This window comes from Palaemon carinicauda, chromosome 5 (genome assembly GCF_036898095.1).
Source record: "Palaemon carinicauda isolate YSFRI2023 chromosome 5, ASM3689809v2, whole genome shotgun sequence".
NCBI classification, from domain to species: Eukaryota; Metazoa; Arthropoda; class Malacostraca; order Decapoda; family Palaemonidae; genus Palaemon; species Palaemon carinicauda.
The window spans coordinates 70206004-70232913 of NC_090729.1; the positions used below are offsets into that span (position 1 = coordinate 70206004).

General features: G+C 39.5%; 1 protein-coding gene across 4 annotated transcripts in view; it reads left to right on the forward strand.

Moving 5' to 3' along the window:
• The window catches only part of LOC137641326 (next to BRCA1 gene 1 protein-like), a 337633-nt gene that overhangs the window by 298754 nt on the left and 11969 nt on the right, over positions 1-26910 (forward strand). For 3 of the 4 annotated variants that reach the window (XM_068373763.1, XM_068373760.1, XM_068373762.1), the window contains 4 exons: positions 1041-1296; positions 1850-2313; positions 18437-18637; positions 21015-21176. In XM_068373763.1, coding sequence (XP_068229864.1) covers positions 1041-1296; positions 1850-2313; positions 18437-18637; positions 21015-21176 — 1083 coding nt within the window. The remainder of the gene's footprint in view (positions 1-1040; positions 1297-1849; positions 2314-18436; positions 18638-21014; positions 21177-26910) is intronic. The other variant, XM_068373761.1, reaches the window with a different exon arrangement.

The following is a 26910-nucleotide window of genomic DNA, read 5'->3' on the forward strand; positions in this document are numbered from 1 at the left end:
TTACTAAGGATTTTTTGCAATATTCATTTTATTCCTTAGTGAGCACTGGCTTAGGCTGTCCATATTTTGAAACGTGATTGAGTGCAAACTCCTCTTGTTCATCCCAAGAGATAGGTAGTATGCAACATAGTGTCTTTTCTATTATTCTCTCTTTCAGAAGCAAATCAGTTTTTTAGAAATTGTGTTGGTAGAAGTAGTTTTATGTGAGCAGTTCTGTAGGAGTCAAGTTTGACTCATAGGGCTGGTAAATTGCCTCCCTTACAAAGAAAAAAGAAAAAAAAAAAAAAAAATTGTCCAGTTACAAAGTTTTGATGGATTGCCATTTTTAAATTAGAATGAAAATTTTAATATTAGAAACAAACCCTTTGGGCCAATCATTTATAAGTCCAATGTTTTGTCTAGGACTCAAAGTGGTCAGGTTAAAAATAATAATTAAAGTAATTTCCTTACGTATCATGGTAAACTCGGGTATTAGGTCATTTTTGGTGCTTTGCACTCACAATTATACCGTATGGAGGATGATTTGATAACTTAATTTGACTCATGATTTTATTTATTTTTTTTTTTTTTTCAAATATAAACCTTTCAGCTGTACTCTTCATTTCTTTGAATCTTATGTTTTTTTAAATGTAGATGAATATGATACCAACAGAAATTCAGTACAATTTGTTTGATTAAATGATCAAGCTAGACTGATAAAATTTGTATGCAGGGTACATCACTATTCATCTATGTGTGATCATATAATATGGTAGAATTTGCATGAAGTTTTTGGTCAGTCTCTTCCCTTGATTTTATAGAAGTGAATGTTTAATTTGTTTATGAACTTGTATGGAAGCTGTAAGTCTTTGTCATTTTGCTCCATTGAATCTAGTTTTATTTGCATATTGGACTCTCTTAAGTGATAAGTGTAAAATGTTGTTTACTTGGAAATAAATGGTAACAACCTTGATAGCTGACGATATTTTAAAGTGCCATATTGATTCAAGAACTATAGCTGTATAACTATAGTTACTAATTTGTTCCTTTTTTATTCTCAGGTTCCATTGAAGGAAATGGCAAAGGAATCTGTGGAAAACTTAATACACAAGGATCAGGAAATTAAGTCTCCACTTAAGGAAGCAGACACATCATTCAACAACCAGTCAGATTCTATTAGCATGTCCAGTGGGTCGTTCTCAGAAATAGATTCTGAAGATCAAGCCATCCTGAATGAATCAGACAGTGAGGGTTCGGATCATGAGTATTACGTTGTCCAGTTACCCGAATGCTTCAATACAAATTCATTGCTTGAAGGTGAGCATCACTTATGTTTATAATATTCCCTTTATTATTCTCAATTTAGATATTTAACCTAACAAATGGGAACATGAGTGCGTGGAAAGCATTGCAGTGGAAGCTAAATTGCGGAGTTATCATAATATGCTGGATCATCTGATGATCTGGATTAAAATGATGCCAGATTGATGTGTTTATTTTATATATAGAATCATTCTGTAGTATAGGACTACTACTACTACTACTACTACTATTTTGTAAGCCACAACCCTAGTTTGAGAAGTTGGATACCATAACCCCAAGGGCTCCAACAAGGAAAAATAGGCCAATGAGGATAGGAAATTAGGAAATAGATGAACTATATGAGAAGTTATGAATGAAGAGTATAAAATATCCTAAGATCAGTAACAATGTTAAAATAATCCGACATACATAAACTATGAAGAGAGAATGTCAACTTGTTAAACATGAACACACACATTTGCTGCAAGTTTCAACTTCTCCTCACTTTATCGTTTAAAAGAATTATAAAGTTGATTGATATATATAATTTTTTGGTCTTTGATTTCAGCATCTGAAAGTAATAAAAATGAGTCGGATTCAGGAGAAAATCCAGTCGTGTGGCAGGAAGAGTTTGATCGTCCAGAAAGTCCAGACTTTCTTACCGCGGATGAAGACGACAGAACAACGGCAGTGGCGTCCGATTCGTCAGAGGATCTGACATGTCCTGTCAACGAACCCAGTTACGATTCAAGTTCATCTAGTGTCAGTCAAGCAAGTGGCAGCACAAATCCTGAAAACACACAAAACAAATCACAGGTTCAGAAAGGCAACAGTTCCTCCTTGCCAGACCCGCCCACAGATACAAAACCCTTCATGGTCATCCCAAATGAAGCACTTCAAACTAACCTTCTGTATTCAGCATCCCAGAGCAAGTCCGGGGACCAAGCGAGAAAAGATCAAGATCCCGGCACCTGGGCATCAGGAGCAAACTGCCAAAGAAGGGTTGTTTGTGAACAACCATATTCTTCACAGGTAAGTTTTTATTGGTTTGATTTAAAATCCATTCTTTAAATTTATTCTTGGAAATAAATTTTGCAATAAGAGGTCTTTTCTGCTCATGATGTATTAATGTGAAAGCTACCTGAAAGAGGCTGGAGCACATGGAGACATAGTAAAGATTTTTTGGTCATTTATTCATGTGCATTAGGCCTCCTGATTGCATTTTCTATGACACGTTCCAGCATCCTTGGAACAACCTCAATGTCTATGCTTTTTTCCCCCTTATACCAACTTCAAAAGCCAATAAACAAGGTATTTTTATCCAAAAACTTTAATCTGACCCTAGTAGCTCGGAAGTGGTATCAAGCAGAATGGTATCCAGGCCTTCTGTTTTTACAAGTAGAGGTTTAGAGAGACCTTCCCTGTTGGTACAACCTGCTTCTCCAACCGCATTTGTAGAGGTTTCTCAACTTGGTGGAATACCTATCACTTCACGGGTGGACGTTATCCAGCATTTCCAGGAGAGAGACTTTTTGCATGAAAAGTCTCAATATCTCAAGAAATCCTCCAAATACGTGTACCAGACAAAGTTGGACAGCCTCTGTGGTTGGTGCCATCAACACAATACTTTTCCTCCAGGAGCCTCTATTCTACTAGTAGTAGACTTTATAGTTTACCTGCAAAATAGAAAATGCCTCTGTCTTAGCAGTAAAAGGGTATTGTTCAGCCTTTAGCCAGGTACTGAGACTTAGGGATATTTCTTCTTCATGGGAATAATTTGTACTTATCAAGAGTGAGGAGCAGACCTGTTCTTCTCGTGAAGGGATGTCACCAAGGTTATGGGGGTCTTTAAAGAGAGCTCCTTATGAACCAGATACCAAATGGAGTGAGAGTACGGGTATGATTGATTAATTTGCATTACTTAGTGCTGAATGGCCTTTGATGCCCCAATGCTTGGCTTAAGTCCTAAATTTTATATTAAATTCAGTTCAATCCTTATGAACTGTAGTGAATTCTTGTAGATCACTAGTGAATATTATTTATTTTTATGGCAGAATCACTCTTTAGTTTTCAATTCCCCATAGTTTCAGGTTCCGAGTTAGTAGGTAGGCTAAAAATTATCCAAATATTGTACTGGAACAACTTTTATGGCGTTCAAGCACTTACCCACGCTAGTCCATTTGGGTTTCCAATGGAGACACAAGATGCTGAACTTGAGACGACTTTATTCAGACAAGTACAGGGCACTTACAAATACTGATGGGGGCAGTAGCATGGTTCAAATACGCTGTGATTAGTTAAAATAGTCCACGACTGCAAATAAGGTCGAACAATTTACACGAGTGACATTCTTGGAGTTGCTTCCGTGAACTCGTGGCTCCAAATGCCTTCCTAACTTGCAGCTCGAACTTGTAATGTATTTTTGTTGAAATTTTACAAGTGTTTAAATTAAGAAAATTACACATTCAAAATCACTTCCATGAAATTAAATTGCAAAAAATAAACAATTACAAATAAAATTAAAAAAAATCTTTTCCTCTTTTAACATTTTTATAATTTTATTTGTAATTTTAACAAACTATGAATTCTATGCATGCCCCCACCATGCTTTTACAAATTTACAATAATATTTGGGAAAGCTGACAGGAAATGTATGGTAAAATTCAATGCATGCATAAAAATTGAGCATTATACAAATTTCAATAAACAAAGAAATTTTCAATAGCATTCAGGAAGCTAACAGTAACTAACGAGTAATATTCAATGTATACAAAAAAATGAGCATTGAATGAATCTCGATAAGCAATCAGACATTGTTTTTCTTTCCTGATATGTAATTTATTTCATAATCATAATTACTCAGTATGAGCTCCCACCTTCTCTACTTATCTTTCAACTTGAAATGTTTTTGATATAATAGAGAAGTTGGTGATCAGTTTCTAATACAAAATGTTGACCTAACAATTAAAACAGAATTTTTGAATTGCCCAAATGATATAAAATGCTTCTTTTTCCGGGGTGCTATATCTCATCTGAGTACTGTATTATTCAATTTCGTTGAAACACACTGAATAGGTACAACAGGGCCATTGGGCGCTAGTCTTTGACCTAATATGGCTCCTGTCTCATACGAAGATGCATCAGTTTGAACAATGTATGGCAACAATGGGTTAACGCGATACAATTTTATATCACTACTCAATGCTAATATCAGTCATCGAAGCATTTCATTTTATATCAGTAAAATTGCGCAAATAGTTTCTATAATAATCCTGTAAACCAAGGAAAGATTGGAGTCTCTTCTTTGACTTTGTTGAAGGAAAATCTAGAATGGCGAGAATTTTCTGTCTGGGGAGAAATGTAGTTTTTCCTCACGGTTTGACCCAAAAATGTAAATTTCTTCAATACAAAAGTAAGACTTCTTTAGATTTACTTCAAGATTAGCAGACCTCAACGTTTTAAACACATAAGGTGCTCCGAAAGTTTCTGTAGCAATGAGATTGTCATCTAAAAATGTGAAAATGTTAGGGTGATCAGGAAAGAGAACTCTCATAAGTCTAGAAAATTCAGCTGGTCCATTTGATATTCTGAATGGTAAAACTTTAAATTGGAATGATCCAAATTCAGGTACGAATGCAGTGTATTTGCGACTTTTGACAGGGTAATCTGATAAAACCCATTCTTTAAATCAATTGCAGTATAGAACTTACATTTAGGGATGCGAACAAAATTGACTGGGTGTTACTGATAGGTTCTCTATCTTTGACTAACTTACTATTTAAAGATCTGTAGTCAATGACTAGTCTTATCTCATCCTTGTCTTTTTTGGGAACGATAATGCAGGGACTGGAATAATCAGAGTTACTGGGTTCAATGAGATTATTTTCAATCATTTTGTCAAGCTCAGCTTTGAATTTATCTCTATATGCTAGTGGTACAGAGTAAGCATTCTTTTTTAAGGGGGTGGGATCATTCAATTGAATAGAGTGAGTCAAAATATCAGTCGTAGTTGGGGAGGTAGAAAATATATCCGAATACTCCATTATCCAGCTACCCACCTCTGCTTTTACAGAATGGTTTTCACAATGCTGCAACTCATTTATTCACTTAGCTGAATCAAAAAGGGGCATATATCTAATACTATTGATCATATTACTATATAATGCAGAACTATCAACATCAGCATCCTCGTCTGGTACATTATTCGAATCAGGTTGAACATCAACATTGTCATTTGAGTCAGAATTATTTTGAGAATTTTCATTATACAATTTTAAGAGATCAATGTGATAGGACCTGAATTGACCATTAATTTCAATGAGTATTTTTTTATCAGATGAATATCCAACAACATTGTAAGGTCCATGCCATCTTAGTTTCATTTTAGAATTTTTATTTGGCAAACTTTTCATGAGAACTAGCTACTTCCTCCCAAGCAAGTGATGTAAGGGTAACTTTGCATTTAGGTACAACATAATTTTTTTTTATCAAATATATGTGTAAAGGAATCTTGTGCCACAAAATTAAGATTAACTATCTTGAGTAAAATATCAATGGCTGTACACTTTGCCTTTATTAAGGCTCTCTTCCTGTACAATGAAAATTGATCAGTCTCGCTAAGAGTATGGCTGAAAATAACTTGCGGGAAGCAATATTTCCAAGATATTTAGTTTTTCTTTTGTCACCCATATTTTCATTGTTCAACTTTCTTTTCAAACAATCGAAAAATTCATTCATAGATTCAATCTTCTCATCAAATTTATTACTTGTCGGCACAAAGTTTTTCACAATAATGGACCTTTTTTTCTACGTTGGAAATAGTTAGCAAAGTACACACATGTGGCAGTATTATTGAGAAATCCATATTTAATAAGTTTGTCACGTTTCTTAGCAGTAAATGAATCACGAACACTGATCTCGTTATCATTTGGAAATAAAAGAGTTGCGTTATCAATAACACTTTTGTATTCACTGCGAAAGAGCTGTAGATTACTAGCAGCCATTGTCCCAGATTTTGAATTACTTGTATTAACCCTGGATAGGTATCATTATTTGACCACCTTAATTAGGTATCGATGGGTTGACCTCGTCCCGAGGACACAAAAAAATTCATAAAAAATTCATTTGAAAAGCAATTCACAATCTTTTACTATTAAAAAAAAAACTTCAAAGAATATCCTATTCTTCCAAAATAGTAAATGAAAGCTAAGTTTAAAATAAATAATTATTACAAATAAATTAAAAAAATAAGTATAAAGAAAAAATTACTTTACAAAAAAAAGTCTCATATAAAATCTAAATATGGAAATAATCTAAAACTATTTTAAGCACTTATTTTACGATAATTGAGCACCATTTGCTGAGATCCAAGGGGGGGGGGGAGGAACCATAAGGGAACGTTTCCTGAGATGAGAATTTTTTTTTTTTTTTTTTTTTTTTTTTTTTTTTTTTTTTTTTGCTAAAAAAAAATCTATCCTCTTTTCAACATTTTTCTGTGGTAGGTAAATGACATAGTTAGTGGCTGAAATTTTTACAGGATGTTGTATTATTATCGTACAACAAAAATGTGGAAAATAATCTGCACTTGGATATTATTTAGTGTTATAAAAATAAGAATTTTCAATATTTAACTTAGCCGGTGATTATATAAGCTGCAACTCTGTTGCTCGACAGAAAACTCTACGTTAAAAATCCGCCAGCGATCGCTATGCAGGTAGGGGGTGTACTTCAACAGCGCCATCTGTCGTGCAGGTACTCAGTACTCAATGTAAACAAAGAACTCAATTTTCTCTCTGTCGGGCTACCGGCAAGACCTACTAATTCGCTATTGCTAACTGGATTTGTTTTCACAACTATTGGTGAAGTACACTATTCTAGTTTTGAGCTTTCGCTATGCAGGTGTTTTATCTTCATCTCAAAACTTGAACACGTTTTGGATAGATTTAATTATGGTGACAAAGAGAGTATGGATTTTCTTTCACTTTTAAATGGCCGACCCTTCCCTTAGACGGAAGTGTGTTTAGGCTTTTAGTAATTATCTTATCACGTTATAGATTTTCCTCTATATATTTTATATCTCTCCGCCTTTATTAGGCCTCTTCGATTAACTTTCCATTTTTTATAAACATATAAAATAAATTTTAATGCTTTGTTTATATAGACCTTTCCTGAGAGTAGGCGGTCCTAACTTGGAAACCGAAGTTAATCAACATTGAGCCCTTTATATCGTCTTTAGCTTTTAAAGGATTTAAAACTTTTTAAATGTAATATTTTATGAAAGAATTTCTTTGATAGTCTTCGTACTGTTTTCAAAGATGAACTAACGTTTAGTTTTTTATGCTACGCAGTTGTTGACGTTCAGGACGTTCAACATGCGCTCTATCGTTACGATAGAGAGAGAGTGTATCACGGTTTCACTTTGCAGTAAGAGTAAATCGATTCTGACGTTTTGTTCATTCTTTCTTAGCTTAAATGTTTTAAATTCTAATTTAAAGGAACTTTTTATTTGAAAAGCCTTTCAGTTTTTTCCTTTAGTCAAATAACATGTTTTTTTTGACGATATATAATTGGACTCTTCTCTTAGGTGCGAAATCAAGAGAGAAAGAGAGAGAGAGAGATAGAGACGGAGGGAGAGAGAGGAGAGAAAACGTTCCGTTCAAGCGGGTAACGTTGTTCTCGTGTTACTCTCGTCCCTAGTCTCTGTACGGGGAGGAAGGATAAAACGTTTTTAGGTTTTTATTCTCGTCCCCAGGCTATGTGCGGTGAGAGATTGAAAACGTAGTTATATGAACTAGTGTTTAGTGTCTTTCCCAGCCACTGATTTTTCTTTTTATGTTAAAATATGTTTTCTGTTTTTTGCTGGTATTATGAGCTTGCATTATACGACTAATTTCGCAATTACTACCTTTTAATGAAGGGTAGAATTGCGTGTTTCAGGTAGAAATAAGTGCAAAACAGAAAATCGAAGTGATAAAGTGATATGCGCAAAGTGTTACAGTGTTGGGTCCGAGGGTTCGTCTGTTCGTGCCTGTCATTCACCTAGTCCGGGACCTCTTGCAAGCTCCCAAGCCCAGGGGAGAAGTAATGTCAAAAGACTTATGGGTTCGAGAGGCCTTGACCAACGAACAGACGTTTTCCCTCTATGGTATCGGGTGTTTCTTACCAAGATCTCCCCTACCATAAGACGAGAGAGACGTTGTTTCTCCTCGCCATCCGTAGGCTTTTCGCATAAGAAACCTGTCACAAGGTTTCGAAGCCCTTAAGCGAAAGTCAGTCCTTTCAGGACAGGTCCAGCGTCCTGGTTACAGTCATTAGGACAGCTCTGACCCTATGCAGTCATCGGATAACTGCTCGCCGCCTAACAAAAGCGTAACACAGACTCCGAAAGTCTTTTTTTGTAGGCAAAGTGTTGCGGTCACAGACGTTACCCTCGTCTATTACCACAACCATTTCCGTTGATCCTTAAGGGGTTGTATGGCTTGCCTCCCTTATGGAAGACTATTCTGCCGATTAGTCCATTGAGTCTAGCCGTTTATCTCATCGATATCCTGGCTTTCAGCCAACCTAACGTTCCTTTGTGGTTACTGTTGACGTTGGCGTAGCTTAGTCACGTCAGTCAGGTTGTTTAGAACCACACTCGATGCGGTCTCGTGTGGTTTTTCAGCCGCATTTGGACGTTAGGCCACTGGCTGATGCTCCTGTTGACGTTCTAGACGTTCACTAACAATCGGAGTTGACTTGTTTTGACGCTGTGCGTCAACCTCCGCCTTCTAGAGTTGTTTTGACTGCTCAGTCTAGGCAGTCAAAGCAGTCTCGAGTGGACGCTGTACGTCCTCACGCACCTGTTGTGGTTGACAGTTCAGTTGTTGACAGTTCACAGACTGTCAAACAGTTACATGACGTTGCGTTCTGGTCCGCTACTAATGCACCAGTGAGAGACTCAGCTTTTATCGGACAAGGTTCCTGTAGATGAGGAAGTTGCTGTTCTCCCTCCTACTGATATTCCCTTGAGGACTCTGTCAGATGGAGAGGAGCCTTAAGCTGCTTAGCCTCCTATGGACTTTAATTAAATCATGATGAATTTTTTAAGGATCTTCGTCCGGAGCTTGTAACTGCTGCTCCTCGTTCGCCTAAACGTCAGAGCTTACACTAGGCCTAGCTACTTCGAAGCCGTTGTTTTTAAGCTAGTTGGCTAGGCGACTGGTTTTTCACCAGGAGGAGTTTGGGGGATACAGCCTTTGCTTTCCCTTCCTTTAAACTGGTTTATAGAGCGAGAGTCTGATATGACACGAGAGAAGTTCTCGGCTTGGGAGTTCATGCCTCTGCCCAGATAGACTTCTCAATTCTGGTAGACTCTCCCTGGCGCCTAGCCAGGACAAGCTCCAAGTTGTTTACAGGTCAACTTCTCAGCTGTTGTCGAGCCTTTGAAGTTTTGCTGTACTATTATGTCACGCATAACAAGGATTTCAGGGATGGTAAACGGTTCCGCCTCAGTCGCTAACCCCGTCTGTTGCCACACCTGCTCTCGTAGACCCTAAATGGGCTTTGCTGCAAGACATGCAGTCCAAGCTTGCGTCCTTGATAGAGGACTTAAATGCGGAGAAGAACCTTCTGGCCAACAACTTTCCAACCGGTCGGTTGTGCGCCCTGTTGACGCTGAGGTAACCTACTCGCGTCTGCCAGTTGAGGTGGTTCCTCCACCGATGCGACCCAGTGTGGGTTGCCAGCCGCACGTTGACGTTAAGCGACGCTCGGAGGTGGTTGTTGACGTTCAGGACGTTCAACAACCAGCAGAGGTGACTTGTTGTGACGCAGTGCGTCAACCTCAGCAACCCGGTAGGGTGTTGACTGCACAACCCAGACGGTCTAGACAGTTTCGGGTTGACGCTGTGCTTCCTCGCGCACCCATGGTTGTTGACAGTTCACAGACTGTGCAGCAGTTCCATGATATTGCGTCCGGCTCCGTCACGCATCCACCAGTGCGACCGGATTCAGCGAGTCAGACGTTGCCCACTCCGTTGCCGTTTCCTCATCAGTTTCGGATGAGGAACCCTCTGATGAGGACGTTGCTGAACAAGACGATCAGCCCCCAGCCCTGCTATCCATCCAGAAGATGCTGAAGAAGGAACGCTGCTCAGTCAGGCTGTGGATGAGTCTGGTAGGGACGCTGTCATCCGTGGATCAATTTGTGTCACTAGGAAGACTACTCCTCCGTCCTCTTCTATACCATCTAGCTTTTCACTGGAAAAAGGACAAGACGCTAGAAGCGGTCTCGATCCCGGTTTCCGAAAAGATAAAGTCTTGTCTGACTTGGTGAAAGGACTATATCAACCTAAGAGAGGGTCTTCCCCTGACTGTTCAGACTCCCAACCACGTTCTCTTCTCGGACGCATCGGACATAGGCTGGGGTGCGACATTAGACGGTCGGGAATGCTCGGGAATATGGGACTCGAGTCAAAGGACAATGCATTTCAACTGCAAGGAGCTACTGGCAGTACGTCTGGCCTGGAAAAGCTTCAGGTCTCTCCTTCAAGGCAAAGTGGTGGAGGTGAACTCGGACAACACCACGGCTTTGGCGTACATCTCCAAGCAAGGAGGGACCTACTCTCTGACGTTATACGAGATCGCAAGGGACCTCCTCACCTGGTCAAAAGGTCTAGACATATCACTAGTAACGAGGTTCATCCAAGGCAACTTGAATGTCATGGCAGATTGTCTCAGTCGGAAGGGACAAATAATTCCAACAGAATGGACCCTCCACAAGGATGTATGCAAGAGACTTTGGGCCACCTGGGGCCAGCCAACCATAGATCTCTTCGCAACCTCGATGACCAAGAGGCTCCCAATATTTTGCTCACCAATCCCGGACCCAGCAGCAGTTCATATAGATGCCTTTCTCCTAGATTGGTCACATCTAGATCTATATGCATTCCCTCCGTTCAAGATTGTCAACAAGGTACTGCAGAAGTTCGCCTCTCACGAAGGGACAAGGTTGACGCTAGTTGCTTCCCTCTGGCCCGCGAGAGAATGGTTCACCGAGGTACTTCAATGGCTAGTAGACGTTCCCAGAACACTTCCCCTAAGGGTGGACCTTCTACGTCAGCCACACGTAAAGAAGGTACACCAAGGCCTCCACGCTCTTCGTCTGACTGCCTTCAGACTATCGAAAGACTCTCGAGAGCTAGAGGCTTTTCGAAGGAGGCAGCCAGAGCGATTGCTAGAGCAAGGAGAACATCCACCCTTAGAGTCTACCAATCGAAGTGGGAAATCTTCCGAAACTGGTGCAAGTCAGTATCCGTATCCTCGACCAGTACCTCTGTAACTCAAATAGCTGACTTCCTCTTATATCTGAGGAAAGAACGATCTCTTTCAGCTCCCACTATCAAGGGTTACAGAAGCATGTTGGCATCAGTCTTCCGTCACAGAGGCTTAGATCTTTCCAACAATAAAGATCTACAGGACCTCCTTAAGTCTTTTGAGACCACGAAGGAGCGTCGTTTGGTTACACCTGGTTGGAATTTAGACGTGGTACTAAGATTCCTTATGTCAGACAGGTTCGAACCACTACAATCAGCCTCCCTGAAAGATCTCACCTTAAAAAGACTTTTCCTGGTATGCTTAGCCACAGCTAAAAGAGTCAGTGAGATTCATGCCTTCAGCAAGAACATCGGATTCTCATCCGAAACGGCTACATGTTCTACAACTTGGTTTTCTAGCCAAAAACGAGCTGCCTTCTCGGCCTTGGCCAATATCGTTCGATATTCCAAACTTATCGTATGGTTGGAAATGAACTAGAAAGAGTCTTATGCCCTGTAAGAGCTCTTAAGTTCTATTTAAAACGAACTAAACCTTTACGAGGCCCGTCTGAAGCTTTATGGTGTTCAGTTAAGAAACCATCTTTGCCTATGTCAAAGAATGCTTTATCCTATTTTATCAGACTGTTAATACGAGAAGCTCATTCCCATCTGAATGAGGAAGACCAAGCTTTGCTGAAGGTAAGGACACACGAAGTTAGAGCTGTCGCAACTTCCGTGGCCTTTAAACAAAATAGATCTCTGCAAAGTATAATCGACGCAACCTATTGGAAAAGCAAGTCAGTGTTCGCGTCTTTTTATCTTAAGAATGTCCAGTCTCTTTACGAGAACTGCTACACTCTGGGACCATTCGTAGCAACGAGTGCAGTAGTGGGTGAGGGCTCAACCACTACAATTCCCTAATTCCATAACCTTTTTAATCTTTCTCTTGAAATGTTTTATTATTGTTCTTGGGTTGTCCGGAAGGCTAAGAAGCCTTTCGCATCCTACTTGATTTGGCGGGTGGTCAAAGTCATTTCTTGAGAAGCGCCTAGATTAGAGGTTTTGATGAGGTCCTGTTGTATGGGTTGCAACCCTTGATACTTCAGCTCCTAGGGGTCGCTCAGCATCCTAAGAGGATCGCGAGGCTCCGTAAGGAAGACGTACTTAAAAAGGCAGAGTAATTGTTCAAGTCGACTTCCTTACCAGGTACTTATTTATTTTAAGTTTGTTATTTTGATAACTGCTAAAATGAAATAAAAAATCCTTAGCTCATAATAATGTAAACATTTATTGCTGGTCTCTACCCACCCCCCTGGGTGTGAATCAGCTTATATAATCACCGGCTAAGTTAAATATTGAAAAATGTTATTTTTATAATAAAATAAATTTTTGAATATACTTACCCGGTGATTATATATTAAAGGACCCTCCCTTCCTCCCCAATAGAGAGACAGTGGACCGAGGAGAAAATTGAGTTCTTTGTTTACATTGAGTACTGAGTACCTGCACGACAGATGGCGCTGTTGAAGTACACCCCCTACCTGCATAGCGATCGCTGGCGGATTTTTAACGTAGAGTTTTCTGTCGAGCAACAGAGTTGCAGCTTATATAATCACCGGGTAAGTATATTAAAAAATTTATTTTATTATAAAAATAACATTTTTTTTAGTTTTTTGTTTTTTTTTCTTCGGATTTCTATTTTGATTTTTTTCATCAATAAAATCCTTATATCCATTGCTGAGCATAGTATTTATGCATGAAAATATCAGAAGTCTTATAAAAAAGAGGAATACATAGAGCTATGCCAGCTTGTGTCGGATATGCTCTCAAAATAGCTGCCAACCACACCACCTTGGAAGGTCAAATCTGCTACCTGAAATGGAGAAAGATATGTCAATATCAGGGAGTCATTTACTTATAAAATTGTTTGAGGATTTGCAGAAAATTATTATGGTAGCTAGAATGAAGTTTATAGATTATTTTGTAATTAAATATAATAAAATAATGATCATAATTATCATAAAGGTACAAACTTACAAAAACTGGAGCTATTGTATAAAAACATATGGGGTAGAAGACATTCACAAACACTTTACAACAATACTTTTTCATATACGCCTAAACACTACTGCACATTCGTTAATTATACTATAATTTGATATTACACAACTTACCTTAATTAGGTATTGATGGGTTGAGCTCGACCCGAGGGTATCTCAGAAATAGCACAAGGAAAAGAGCTGGGATGAAATGCGTCCTCACCCGACTGCTGCGCACACTGAACTGAGGTCTTGCAGGTCGATATCACTCACAACTAATACGGAGGAAAAATTATGGCATTTTTTTTTTTTTTTTTTTTTTTTTTAACTTCATGTCTTGTACGACCCACCACACCTATCCAGGGTTAAAACCACTGCCCAATAATGGCATCAGAGAGTATAATAGCAATAGAAAGCCAACACTCTTAAACACTAATGCATTTAGAAGAAACTACGTCAACTGTTTACATAGCAAAACGACGAATGCCTTTTTCTAGTGTATTTTGCGTAAACACAAAAAGGCGTAGCCACAACCATTATTTCGTTACTACGCGGCGGCAGCGCCATCTCTTGACATCATCTTGGAGGTAAACAAGAAAGCAATCAGCTGACTGATAAACCTATTTCTTATATCTTTTCTATGTATGTTTAGTTTATTTTTCCTTGGCAATAAATGAGTGCACTAATAGTATAAATTCACTGATAAAGTTTATGAACAAGAGTATCATTACCTGGATTCATAAAACTAGTTAGGGACAGTTACAACTTACTTGATCCTGGTAAGGTTGCCATCCACGAGTGAATATTTATTTTTATGGCAGAATCACTGTGTAGTTTTCAGTTCCCCATAGTTTCACGTTCTGAGTTAGTAGGTAGGCTAACAATTATCCTGATATTGTACTGTAACAACAGTTATGTCATTCAAGCACTTGCACACGCTAGTCCATTTGGGTTTCCAACTGAGATACAAGATGCTGAACTTAGGACGACTTTATTCAGACAAGTACAGGGCACTTACAAATACTGATGGGGGCAGTAGCTTGTTGCAAATACACCATAATTAGTTGAAACATTCGACGACTGCAAATAAGGTTGAACAATTTACAAGTGACACTCTTGGAGTTGCTTCTGTGAGCTCGTGACTCCAACTGCCTTCCTAACTTGCAGCTCGAACTTCTAGCGTATTTCTGTTTAAATTTTACAAGTGTGTAATTTAAAAAATCACACAGTCAGAATCACTTCCATGAAATTAAATTGCAAAAAATAAACAATTACAAATAAAATAAAAAAATTCTTTTCCTCTTTAACATTTTCATAATTTTATTTGTAATTTTAACTGAATCTATGAATTCTCTACATGTACCATTGAGGCTATGCCTCAGATGGGGACCTAACCCTGAACTGCAGGTACTTTCATATTTTTTTTCTCTTTCTAAGAACTGTAGGCAGGTTCTTTTACCTTTTCTTCCTGATGTCATAGTTAAAACTCCATGTCTGTCAATCCTAGATTCCAAGTTTTCTTTTACAATTTCCTCACTTAAGAAAATAGATGACAATCTGGATGAGGTACTTATGTTTCCTGTAAGGCTGCTAACGCTTTTATTTTTTATATGACTAACCCTATACTGAGAGCTCTCACTACAACCTATCCTTAACCTAATGTTACCTCTTTCAATTTTCAGAGGTTAGTCTCTTTTCCCATCCAAATTACAATGTATTTTATCTAACTTATGATATAGGTTCTAACTTTGACTTACTAGCTTTAACATTATAGGACGTACAGCAAACATTTAGATCTTGACATACGGCTGTACTCCTAGCCTGCGTTAATCTCCACTCTGCAGGAGTTTTGAGTTCTAGTGCTCCTGGAGGAACGTTGAACAGTCATCCTTCGTGGCTGATGAAGTTAGGATATGTCGCTTCCACCTAACATGCCCATATAGTTGGCATATATGGAAAATCTTCATTCTAATATCTTGATGATATCAGGTCCATATCTTCTAAGTGCACTTTCAGCTTCTGGCACAAGCTAATGGTCCCTCTCGACAGTACTCCTCGCCAGTTCCTGGTGATAGCCCTTGCTGAGGGTACTGTCGCCATAAGGCCTTCTTGACGCACTCGTTTTATTTGGTGATTTTGGCATTGCATTAATCTGGCCGTCAATCACCATTGACTATGTCTCTTTCCAGATCACTAGATCTGGTTTCCTCAGCCGTGGATCATTGAGATGTGGGGTTCATCCAACATATTGAATCCTGCATTGATGGCCTTATTGATGAAGCGTTTGCTGGAATCGTGTCTCTTAATTTTCCATGGCAGGATGGCTGGGCAGGTTTGCAAGATATGGTGCAGGGTTCTGGGAGGTCGCATCAGTTGCTCTGTTGCCTGCTTCGCACTCCGGGCTGGGGTTATTAGAAGTCCAAGTTTGAGCTCGAGGGAATTGCAATACGTGCCCCCTTCATCAAGAAGCTTCCAGTTTCCATCCATCCCCATAAGAGAACAATTTCTACTCCCTTAAGCACCATATGATTTAATTTATATCCAGTAATTATAATTTTTTTTTTTTTGTGTTTGCATACAGTATATGAAAACTTTACAAAATATGTAATATATATCAGTGGATAAGAAACTTAGTTGGCTATAAAATAATAAATGACATGAAGTCCTATCTTGTATAGTTTATGTGCTAAGATCGGTTTAGTAAGATATCCAAGTAAAAAAGGCATTTTACTTAAATACCAAATGATTTAAGAGTAACTAAGCTCAAAGGATTAAGATGGTAAATTTAACCAATTTCATCAAAACTTGAAACAATAGAGTATATGATGAAAGGAATTAGCAAATAGAATTGAAGAGATTTTATATATGGATGATTTTGTAATCATCCCAGAAGAAATTGAGGACAGAGTTACCCCACTTACAGAATTTCTGCCAGTTGTGGCTTATCTATAATGCGGGTGATTTCAGCTGGAAATTTGCTTTGAGCATTGGGTAGGGGAGATTAATTCCGTTGGTTAATCATCTCCCATTCTTGGAGGTAAGTTCTGCCATTTATGAGACATCAGACATCAGTATGAACAACTGAAACTCCAAGAAGAACCAGACTTTGAACAGGAAGGGGAGGTCAGTGTTTTGGAAGCAGTATTCGGTGTTTTGTGTCAAGTGACTAGAGGATGGAGACCAATTTCTGAATTGACTGAAACATTGGAGTCTGTTCTGAAATCTTTCAGCAAGGGGAAATTTAGAATCTTTTATAGCAAAATGATGCTTATTGTGCACACTTTTATTTACTGGGCATCCAAGAAATTGTAAGGATTTGTTGAGGAGAAATCTGCACTTGATGGATAAGAGGCTTTTTAGGTATCTTGACTGGCTTTTGAGGAAAAGTCATACTTGTGGATTTACATAAGTCACATTAATGGTATGGTTATTGACAAAGAAGCAAAATTGTTCTGCTTCAGAGAAGGCAGGATCAGTTGGTCATTTCTCTTTATACATCAGTTCTAAAGTGGTCCCAATCATCTTGCCATATTGTGTTATCACCTGATTGGATACCTTGTGATTCTAGAAAAACTTGGTCCACACAGTTGCCTTAAGTTGTGGTTTCTTCAGCAGGAATTGTTGAGGTTATGGTGAGCTGTGGCTTTACTGGAAATATATCCAGTCATAGTTTTGAAGGACCACAAGTTGTGGCAAACCATAAGTCACCTTTATTAGGAGTTTCACTAGTAATTCATCTCATAGAGATTTTGATGTTTACAGCTGTGTCAAGTCAAGGGGGGAGAAGGATATTAATGTTTACAGCTGTACCAAGTCAAGAGGGGGAGATGTTGATATTTACTGCTTCCAAGGGGAGGGGGAGATATCAAAATTTACAGCTGTGTGAAGTCAGGGGAGAAGATATTGAAAATTGCAGCTGTTCAAGTCAAGGGGAGAAGATATTGAAATTTACAGCTATGTCAAGTCAAGGAGGGTTTGATATTGAAATTTACAGCTGTGTCAAGTCAAGGAGGGCTTGATATTGAAATTTACAGCTGTGTCAAGTCAAGGAGGGCTTGATATTGAAATTTACAGCTGTGTCAGGTCAAGGTGGAAAAAATATTGAAATTTACAGCTGTGTCAAGTCAAGGGGCTGGAGATATTGAAATTTACAGCTGTGTCAAGGTGGGGGGGGGGAGATATTGAAAATTGCAATTATTCAAGTCAAGGGAAGGAGATATTGAAATTTACAGCTATGTCAAGTCAAGGAGGGTAAGATATGGAAATTTACAGCTGTATCGAGTCAAGGGGGAGGAGATATCAAAATTTACAGCTTTGTCATGTCAAGGGGGATATTGAAATTTACAGCTGTGTCAAGTCAAGGTGGAATATTAAAATCTACAGCTGTGTCAAGTCAAGGTGAAGGAGGATATTAATGTTTACAGGTGTGGCAAGTTAAGGTAGGAGAAGATATTAATGTTTACAGTTGTTCAATCAAGGTGGGAAGATATTAATGTTTACGGCTGTGTCACATCAAGGTGGGGTGACCTATGTAAACCTTGTTTAACATTCAGAACATGAATGTCGGTACATATAGTATGTGATTGAGCAGTTTTCATAAAAAAAACTTAATTTATATTTTGAAAAAAATGGTTTTTGTTTTTCATTTTAAGTTGATTGGAATGCATGATTATGGAGAAAGAGATTTTGGTTCTTGTAAAATGTAAAGATACTGAAAATGATACTTTTGCTTTCATTTAGGATTTCTTTTGCAAGAGGAGGGAAGAATGTTAATTGATTTACTCATAACCTTTATAATTTGATTCTATATTTTTCCTACAGCATAAAGAAACCAAACACAGTGGCCTAAGTTGTGATGGAGTGACCTCTGCGCAAGCCGAGTCAACCACAAGCTCCACCATTAAGCAGATGCCAGTGGATCTTGTGGGTGCATTACCAGATGAGTTGGTAAGCATCATTCCAGAGGATCTTGTCCGCGGAGCATGGAACACGGCACGGTCTTTCATTACGCGTATAAACCAGGTTGGTGTTGGTGAGCTATATTGTATGTGACATGTTGTAATGGCTGTCCTCACCATGGTCAACTGTTTTATAGGCAAGTGTCTAAATCAGGCTTATTTTTTTTTTTTCGTGCTTGGATTTTTTTTATTTCGTCTGTGTTAAGGAATTCGCAGGTAGGTGCAATGTTATGTCTCCGTACAACTAACAAACACAATGGGGACCGAGAGGTCGTTCGTAGCTTCAAATTATTCGTAAATCCTTATCGTACAAGTACTGTACCCCGAGAGTTAAATTTTGGCTTAGGTATGCGTAGCCTAACTCAAATGCCTACGCCTTTAGAAGTCAACAAATAGTCCCCTACCATATAAAATCAATATCAGATTATTACAAATGATATTTGACTTACTTTATCACCTCACATTACTTGATATAATACTGTAAAATATGTTATCAATAGAGAAAGGTACAAATAGCCGCGCACATGAGCTATGTTTATGTAGATACTACCGTATTTGTTCACATTATGCTTTTAAGTAAAAGCACTGAAAGTTATTTTATAGTATCGTTATCGAATTCAATGCTAGAAACTTAACTGTATTTATCTACTTTATGAATGCTTGAGCAGTGTTAAAGAAAATGCTGATGATTATTTTATTTGCTGGACTGAAGTAGGACTCCATTGTGTCGTTTTGATTTGTCGTCAGTTATTCAGCTGCGCTGAGGCACACAAAACAAACACACACACACTCTCTCTCTCTCTCTCTCTCTCTCTCTCTCTCTCTCTCGAGAGAGAGAGAGAGAGAGAGAGAGAGAGAGAGAGAGAGAGAGAGAGAGAGAGAGGGGGGGGGGGGGCAGGCGGGGGGGGGGGAGGCAAGTCTAACAAAGTTATAGTTTGTATGTTTTAGGTTATAGCATAATTTTTTTTTTTTTTACTATTTTCTGTTTTTCTTTTCTGAAGTAAAATAAAAGTAAGGTTTTGGCATGTAAGGTTGCTAAATAATAGAAAATACGGTTGTCGTATTGCTCCCTGAAGATAATCAATAGGCATCCTTAGGTGTATTTACCTTTGAACTGTAGGTTATTAATTGTAAAGCCATAAGCCATTCAAGTGTGGGAAAAATCACTTCTTGACTGACATATAATCGTTCCCTTTTATGCATGTTTCTGTTGATGGTATTGCTCTTCATTCATCCCTAGAATTTGTTTTATGGGAAATATATCTGGATGTTAATTCTATAATGAAGCCAAAATGATACCTTGGGGGCAGCCACGCTCAGCTTTTCTTTTTCTTTTGCACATTGCCTATTTTCTCATACAATTTATGAATATATATTGTTTTTTTTATATATAATTAGGGAATATTGGTTAGTTAATTTCAGATATGCTTCTTAAAAAGTATACATATTTCAGTATCAGGTGCTTTTGTTTATCCACGTGACTAGAATTGCAATACTGTATTGCATTCTTTGGTAGTAAGCCTTGTATATTTGTGGACTTCTTTCTTTCTGACAGGGTTAAATCCTAGACAAGTTATTTGATTGTTTTCTTAGCTTATTATGAACAGAATCCTGTGTATCCTAACTGTAGGGAGATCTTAACATTATTTCTACATGTAGCATTTTTTGACACATTTCCTTGTAGGGGAAGATATGTATCATGCTTTAACTTTGCTACTTTGTAACATTCATCAGTTAAACTTGTGAATTCCTTCCGATTGGTCCAATGGGTATTTGATACCCTTACTGTCAGTTTCTGTAATTCTTTCAATTTAAAAGATAAGCTTTGCATTGAGTTCAGATTGGTTTCCTTCAGATCTAGAAGAGTTTAGTGTCCTAACCTCTTTCATTTTTACTTTATCTGAGTGCAGGTTAGGTAAGAGCATAAGGTTGCATGTGTCTTTAACATCCATGATAAAAGAAGCTTACCATTAATATTTTGCTAAGAGCTGGTGATTAACCAAATGTGCTAATATTAACACTATTTGTTTATATGCATGACATGGTATTTTTATGCATGAATAAACAGTAAACACACTTTATTCATGCAAATGGACCCAAGAGTGAATACAGATTTCTTCAAAATGATGTAGTGTGCTTAGCCTATGCTGGGCTACTCAAAACAATACTGAAGAATACTTCATCTAATTACCAAATTGGGGACCTTTATACAGTATATGAAATATTTAAATTTCAATTTTGTTTTCCTTCAAAGATATAAAAAAATTGGAGAAATTTTCTTTAGTAACTATGAAATTTGATTAAATGGTTTAGGGGTAATACTTTTGTTCTCAGTATAATAGAATACTGTATATATTGCAAAGTTTATATATTTTTACTAATGTATTTTTTACAAAATACTGATAACTGTTTTTGAAATAATAAGATATTTTGAATTGCAGGAAATGTTGTCTCCAACATCAGAGTCACCAGGACGTGTTTATTCTTGTGAAGAAGAGTCTGCAGCTGAAGCCCCAGAGCCAGCTCAGACTTTGCCAGGTCCAGATGCAGAAACTCGAACTGAGGAATCTGTTTCAGAAATATCTAACCCAGCAAACATAGCAGTATGTAATTATAAGCTGTTTATTAGGGAATTAATATTTGTTCCGTAACTGGAATACAAACCTACGCTATTTATCAGGTGTATTACTTTCGGCGAAGGTGAAAGGACGAGCCAATAAATTTTAGCAAGGGTTAACTACCCATCCTGCTCATTAGCGGGGGTGGGGGTGGGGTGGTTAGCATGCTACCGCTCCCACTCACACACTAGTGATTTAGCTCACTTTGCCTTTGGCTTAGATGGAGAGTGGCTAGAAAGGTCGCAAGACCCTTTCTCAAGATGAGAATTCCCAGTCCAGAAGTGGCTATGTTTCCTCGGACACCTATCATTCCTGGCCCGTCAAGTTTGCAATGGCTCCTCAGGATTCAATCTCTCCAGTAGCGGCTTGAGTCTCATTGGAATCAGGCCTTCGATTCCCCGGACATTCTGATTCCCGTGGAATCTCAATGGATGGGTGGCATACGAGAATCTGCAGAGGGGTGTAAACCATCTCATCCTTCCCCCCGGACTAGATGCTGTGCCTAGACGCATCAGAAAATGGGAAGGGGGTCCATCGGGCTGCATCACATGACCTCAGGCCTCTGGCCAAAGTCCGAAAAGTACCTTCACTTAAATCTCTTCAGAGATGAAGGCCGTCCTTTCGGTCCTTCAACAGTCCCATCAGTTCCTAACAGGCGACTCGGTGGTGTGATGAGCGACAACACCACAGTACTGGCTCACATCAACAAGCAAGGAGGAACTTGCTCACAGCCTCTATCCCATCAATCAGTATAAATACTAAGATGGGCCGAAGGCTGCTCGGTATCCCTATCAGCCCGCTTCATTCCAGACTAGAGGAATGTGGTCACCGCCAATCTGAGCAGAGCATCTTGGATAATGTGCACCAAATGGTCTTTGGATCACCTTGTAGCCTACAAAGTCCTGGATCCCAAGGCTCTCTGGCAAGATGCATGCCAACAACGGTGAGGACCACAAGAACGTTTGTCTTGTCCCCTTTCTTTCTGATGAGAAGGGTACTCAACAAAGCCAGAACATCTGTCAGCCTCTGAAGGTCTCTCATAGCTCCGCTATGGCATCATACGGAATGGTTCCTGAACCATCTGCAGCTCCTGATGGAGGCTCCAGGAGAACCTTCTCCACGTCACGATATACTCAGACAACCGCACTTCGATATCTACCACAAGCTATAGCTTTGCTATGACAGCATGCCTGGAGACTACCTACCACCTCCCCACTCAGAGAGGTTTTTTGCAACAAGTTAAGAAGAGGTTGTCTGGATATCTGAGGAAATCCTCAGCAACAATCTACCAGGCATAGTAGAACGTCTTCTGTGATTGGTGTTATGGAAAAGCGTATCTCTCCACTCATGCCACTATTCCAGCAATAGCGGAATCCTCGAGTATTTGCAGCAGGAAAGCCCCTTTCAGTTTCAGCAGGTAAAGACGATCACTCAATCTTGAGCCTCGCCTTCAAAACTGAAAGGAAGGGACATCCCCTCATCACTAGATCTTTCCTAAATCATGCGGACTTATGAGCTTGCCTTTTCTCAGTCGGAATCGAGACCACCACTCCCCTCCCCCCCTCACCCCCCTCCCCACCCCCCGGAATGTGGTTCGAGTTTTTTTTTGCTATACTGTACTGTACAGTATAAACATACTAAACATACATTTGCAAAATGATATACCGGTAAATGATTACTGTGATATGCAATAAAAAGTGGTTTTATTGTGGGGTTCTTACTTTCATAACAGATGATAGGGGCTAACCATGGTGTGTACGGAGGAGGACGGAGGGAGGAAGGAAATGAGAGAGAAGTGGACGGTACCGTATTTAATGTTTCTTACTCATATCGTAACACTTAAACTTAAAATTAACTTAATTGAACTTAGCTTAATTTTTGAAAACTTTATTCTTATCCACTTCTTTTCCTCTTTTTTTTTGTATTTTTTTACTGTTTGAGGTTTGTGCATTTCGTCGTGGTGCTCGGCTTGTAATAGCATGTAAACCTACTCAAGTGGTCACCACGCTCATGTTTCTTTATAACTTCATGCTTCTCCTCTATCATCATCATGCATATTTTCTTCTTACTGCCAATGTTAGCACTCCCTTTCTTGGGACCCAACACTTATTATAAAATAAGTTGACAAACATAGTTAAAATCATTTAAATAATGTAAAGAAAACACGGGAGATGTGTACTAAAGTCGATGATCGTGTGAAATGAACGAATGATGAAGGCTTAGAGCACTCCCAAGCGCTCGGCCACCTAGCATTAGTATCTGTAAGCGTGCTCATGTATCAAGTTTGTGCTCATATCTCAATGCAAAAATTTGCTCAGTGGTTTGCTCGTGTGTCAAGGTATTACTGTAGATCTTTCAGGATCTTCATCGGTGGATGTTTGCCTTTCTAAAGGGCACATCCCTGTTCATCCCACCAGCAGACCTGCAAACCTGCTAACCTGCCATCACCGTTCCTGTCTCCAGTGCAGCCTCTTGAGCCCCTATCTAAGCGTGCAGCTGTGGGCTAACGCTCTCCAGCTCGCCAGCGCCCTTCAGTGCACCAGCACTCATCAACATCTCGTCAGCGCCAGCCCGCTCCTTCATGCTTTATTCATGCTCTCCAGCGCTTTGGCGCCCTACAACGCTTCGGCGTTCGCTAGACCTACAGCCTTCTCCTGGTCGTCCTCAGTGCCTTCCAATGCCCCAGCAATCTCCCAACTGCTGGCGCTCCAGTGCAATTTCGCCGTTCTAGGGAGCAACGTTTGCCAAATCGCCAGCGCTCACCAACCAATCTACGCTTGTCAGCGTAACTGCACTCTCCAGCCCGAATTCGTCAGCGCTTACCAAAACTTCAGCGCGCTCCTGCGCAACCTTGGTCTCGGGCTCGCCAACGCTTTCCTATATGACAACACTCTCCCAAGCTGCAGCACTCTCCTGAGCACAAGCGCCAGCGCTCCACTGCGCTCCAATGCCAAAGCTTTCTCAGCAACCTCCAGCTCATCGGCGCTCACCGGCGCTCACCCGTGCACATGCATTCTCCTGTAGCTGCTCTCTAGCAACCTCATGCGCAGCGCCGAACTGCACACCAGCACTCTACAGCACACCCACACTCTCCTTTGCATTCTAGGGGGACTGCGCAACACCCTGCGCAGCATCTTACTGTACACCAATGCCCCCCTGCGCTCCCGCGCCCTCCTGCGCATTCTAGGGAGACTCCGCAACACTGCACAGCGCCTTACTAAGCACCAACGCTCTTTTTCGCTCACAGATCCAGCGCTCGCCAATGCGCTAGCGCTCACCTGCTCACTCGTGCAGTGGCCATGAACAGGCTCTCCAGACAAGGAAACATCGTATCGACAGGTCACCATCACCTCGTACCCCTCCCCGCAGACGCCTTTCAGCGCAACTGCCGGGGAAAGGGGAACAGGCCTCCACAGAAGGGTTCAGGATCCTAAAACTGCCTTCCTCTAAGGCGGACCCACCTACATCGGAGACTCCTCACAGGGAACCTTTGGTCGCTTTCCCTTCATGGGATCTGTCTGACAGTGCGTCAGTCACTCAGCAGCCATGGTTCAGGGCTATGGTGAGGGCAGGGGTGCAAGCCTTCAAACCTCCTCTGTCTAGCTGCTCTTTGGATCATCTTACAGCTCCAGCAGGAACTATGGCTTCTTTTCCCCTGAAGAGGAAAAGGGGAGTCTCAGACACGGTCACTTCCCCAAGGGTAAAGCTGACTCCGATTAGACCATCGAGGCCCGCTCCTCCTGCATCTTCCACCGGATACTCTCCTACCTCACCTCTGTCAAGGGATTCGCGTGAGGAAAGGACTTCATCCCTTCCACGTTTGGAGGAAGCCTCCCCTTGCGCAGAGAGTTCTCCACCACTAATGGAATTCAGGAGAGACTCCAAGACTTTTCTGAAGTCCTCTGCAGGGACTTCTAAGTCTACAGAGACAACCAGTCACTCGAGGGATGTCCGCAACCCACCCCGAGAAGAGCTCTTGGGGATGGAAGAAGGAGACTTCGCTGCAAGTCCAACGTTGGAAGGAGAGCAAAAAGAGTCAGAACATGCATTCTGGCAGGTTCTGACTCTCGTAAGGGTTCTCAATGGGTTTACCAACCCTAAGATACCCCAAAGATCTTGTTAGTTATGTTTTAAAAACTGCTCAACATCTAATTTTGTGAACTGTAATGATACTCTGTGTAATGAAATCTTCTAGATTCCAAGCAAATATATATTTTATGGCCTAATCACTATACAGTATTTAAATTCCCATAGTTTCAGGTTCCGAGTTGGTAGGTAGGCTAACAATTACAGGCAGTTGTCGACTTACAACTGTTCGACTGTACGACTACTATTTCACTGTGATGATGTCGAAGTCTGTCGGAAGTAGTATACTAATAGAACAACTATTTCCTTAGAAATAATCTATTTTCTTTTAGAAAAATTAATCTATTTATCTTGGTAAGTTAGTATTTTCTTTCATTGATAATATACACTATCCATTTTAAATAAAAAATTTATTAAAAAAAGTTTTAATATCTGTCGAGTTCTTACTGTATCATACGTCTGGTGATGTTGTATTTTTTTACATAGCCTTGAAAGTGGGAAAATCAATTGATTTCTTTTAAATAGGCTAATGATTAATGTTAGTATTCCCTTAATTGAAATGTAAGTAACGATGCAAAGTATTTCGTGTGTCTGTATCGGTTGTAATGAGTACTACCTATACTCGTGTAAAAGATATTTGGCTGTCGCACCAGGGTCTTTTTGAGAATACTTAGTGGAGGATTCCTCTTCGTTCGATCACTTTCCTTTACAACTCTTAAAACTAGCACACCTGAAGTTAGCTGGATTAAATACGGGGGTTGGAATTAAATTTGCTTTCAAGACGTTGGTGGTTGCGGTTAAAGGTTGGGTTCTTATAAGTAGCCTACAACGGTTTGTGATGCCTGAAAACATGAAATTAATTTTTTCCATAATGGTTTTGTAATGTAATTTTTTCGTCTTGTGAGTTGCCTTTTACATGTAGATAGCCTAATTTGTTCCAAAGCATACAAAAACACCACATTAAATGATTATAAAAGGGATGACTACAATTATTTGGATCATTCCATAACAATTTGTTGGTTACCTGTAAAAGAAATGTATAATTAGAGCAAACAGTAAAAATACAGTAATAAAATTGTGGAACCTTACCTTTGGAGTAAGGCGATGTCCGAGAGCGAAGTGGTGGGGCGGTAGAGGAGGATGACAACGGCAGAAAATGTAACAAGTGGCAGAAAACGTAAACACTTAACTATACAAGACAGATTAATAAATGACAGAAAACATTAACATTTGATTTTAGGAAACACATTATCAAATGGCAAGAAATATTAGCACTTAACTATAAACTTAAAATAAAATTAGATTTTTTTTTATTGCCTTTTTCAAATTTTTTACTTTTTTTTTATTTTATATTTTGTATTTTTTAAATCTAATTACACTACGTATTTTCTTCATCTGCCACTTTTCTTTCATTTTTTATCTTGTGCTTGGTCTGTTTCTACCGAAGGCCTCTTTTTAAAAAAACTGTGTAAAGAAGCTTGTTTCTGTCTGCTCCTTAAAATTTTCCTGAAATGACTCCGGCAAACGTCATTACGGTATTCCAGTGCACGACCTGTGATAATTTTTTCTGGGTGTGTCTTTTTCCACCAGAGCCACCATTTTATAATAGCCATCTAGACCCTCCTTAATTTCT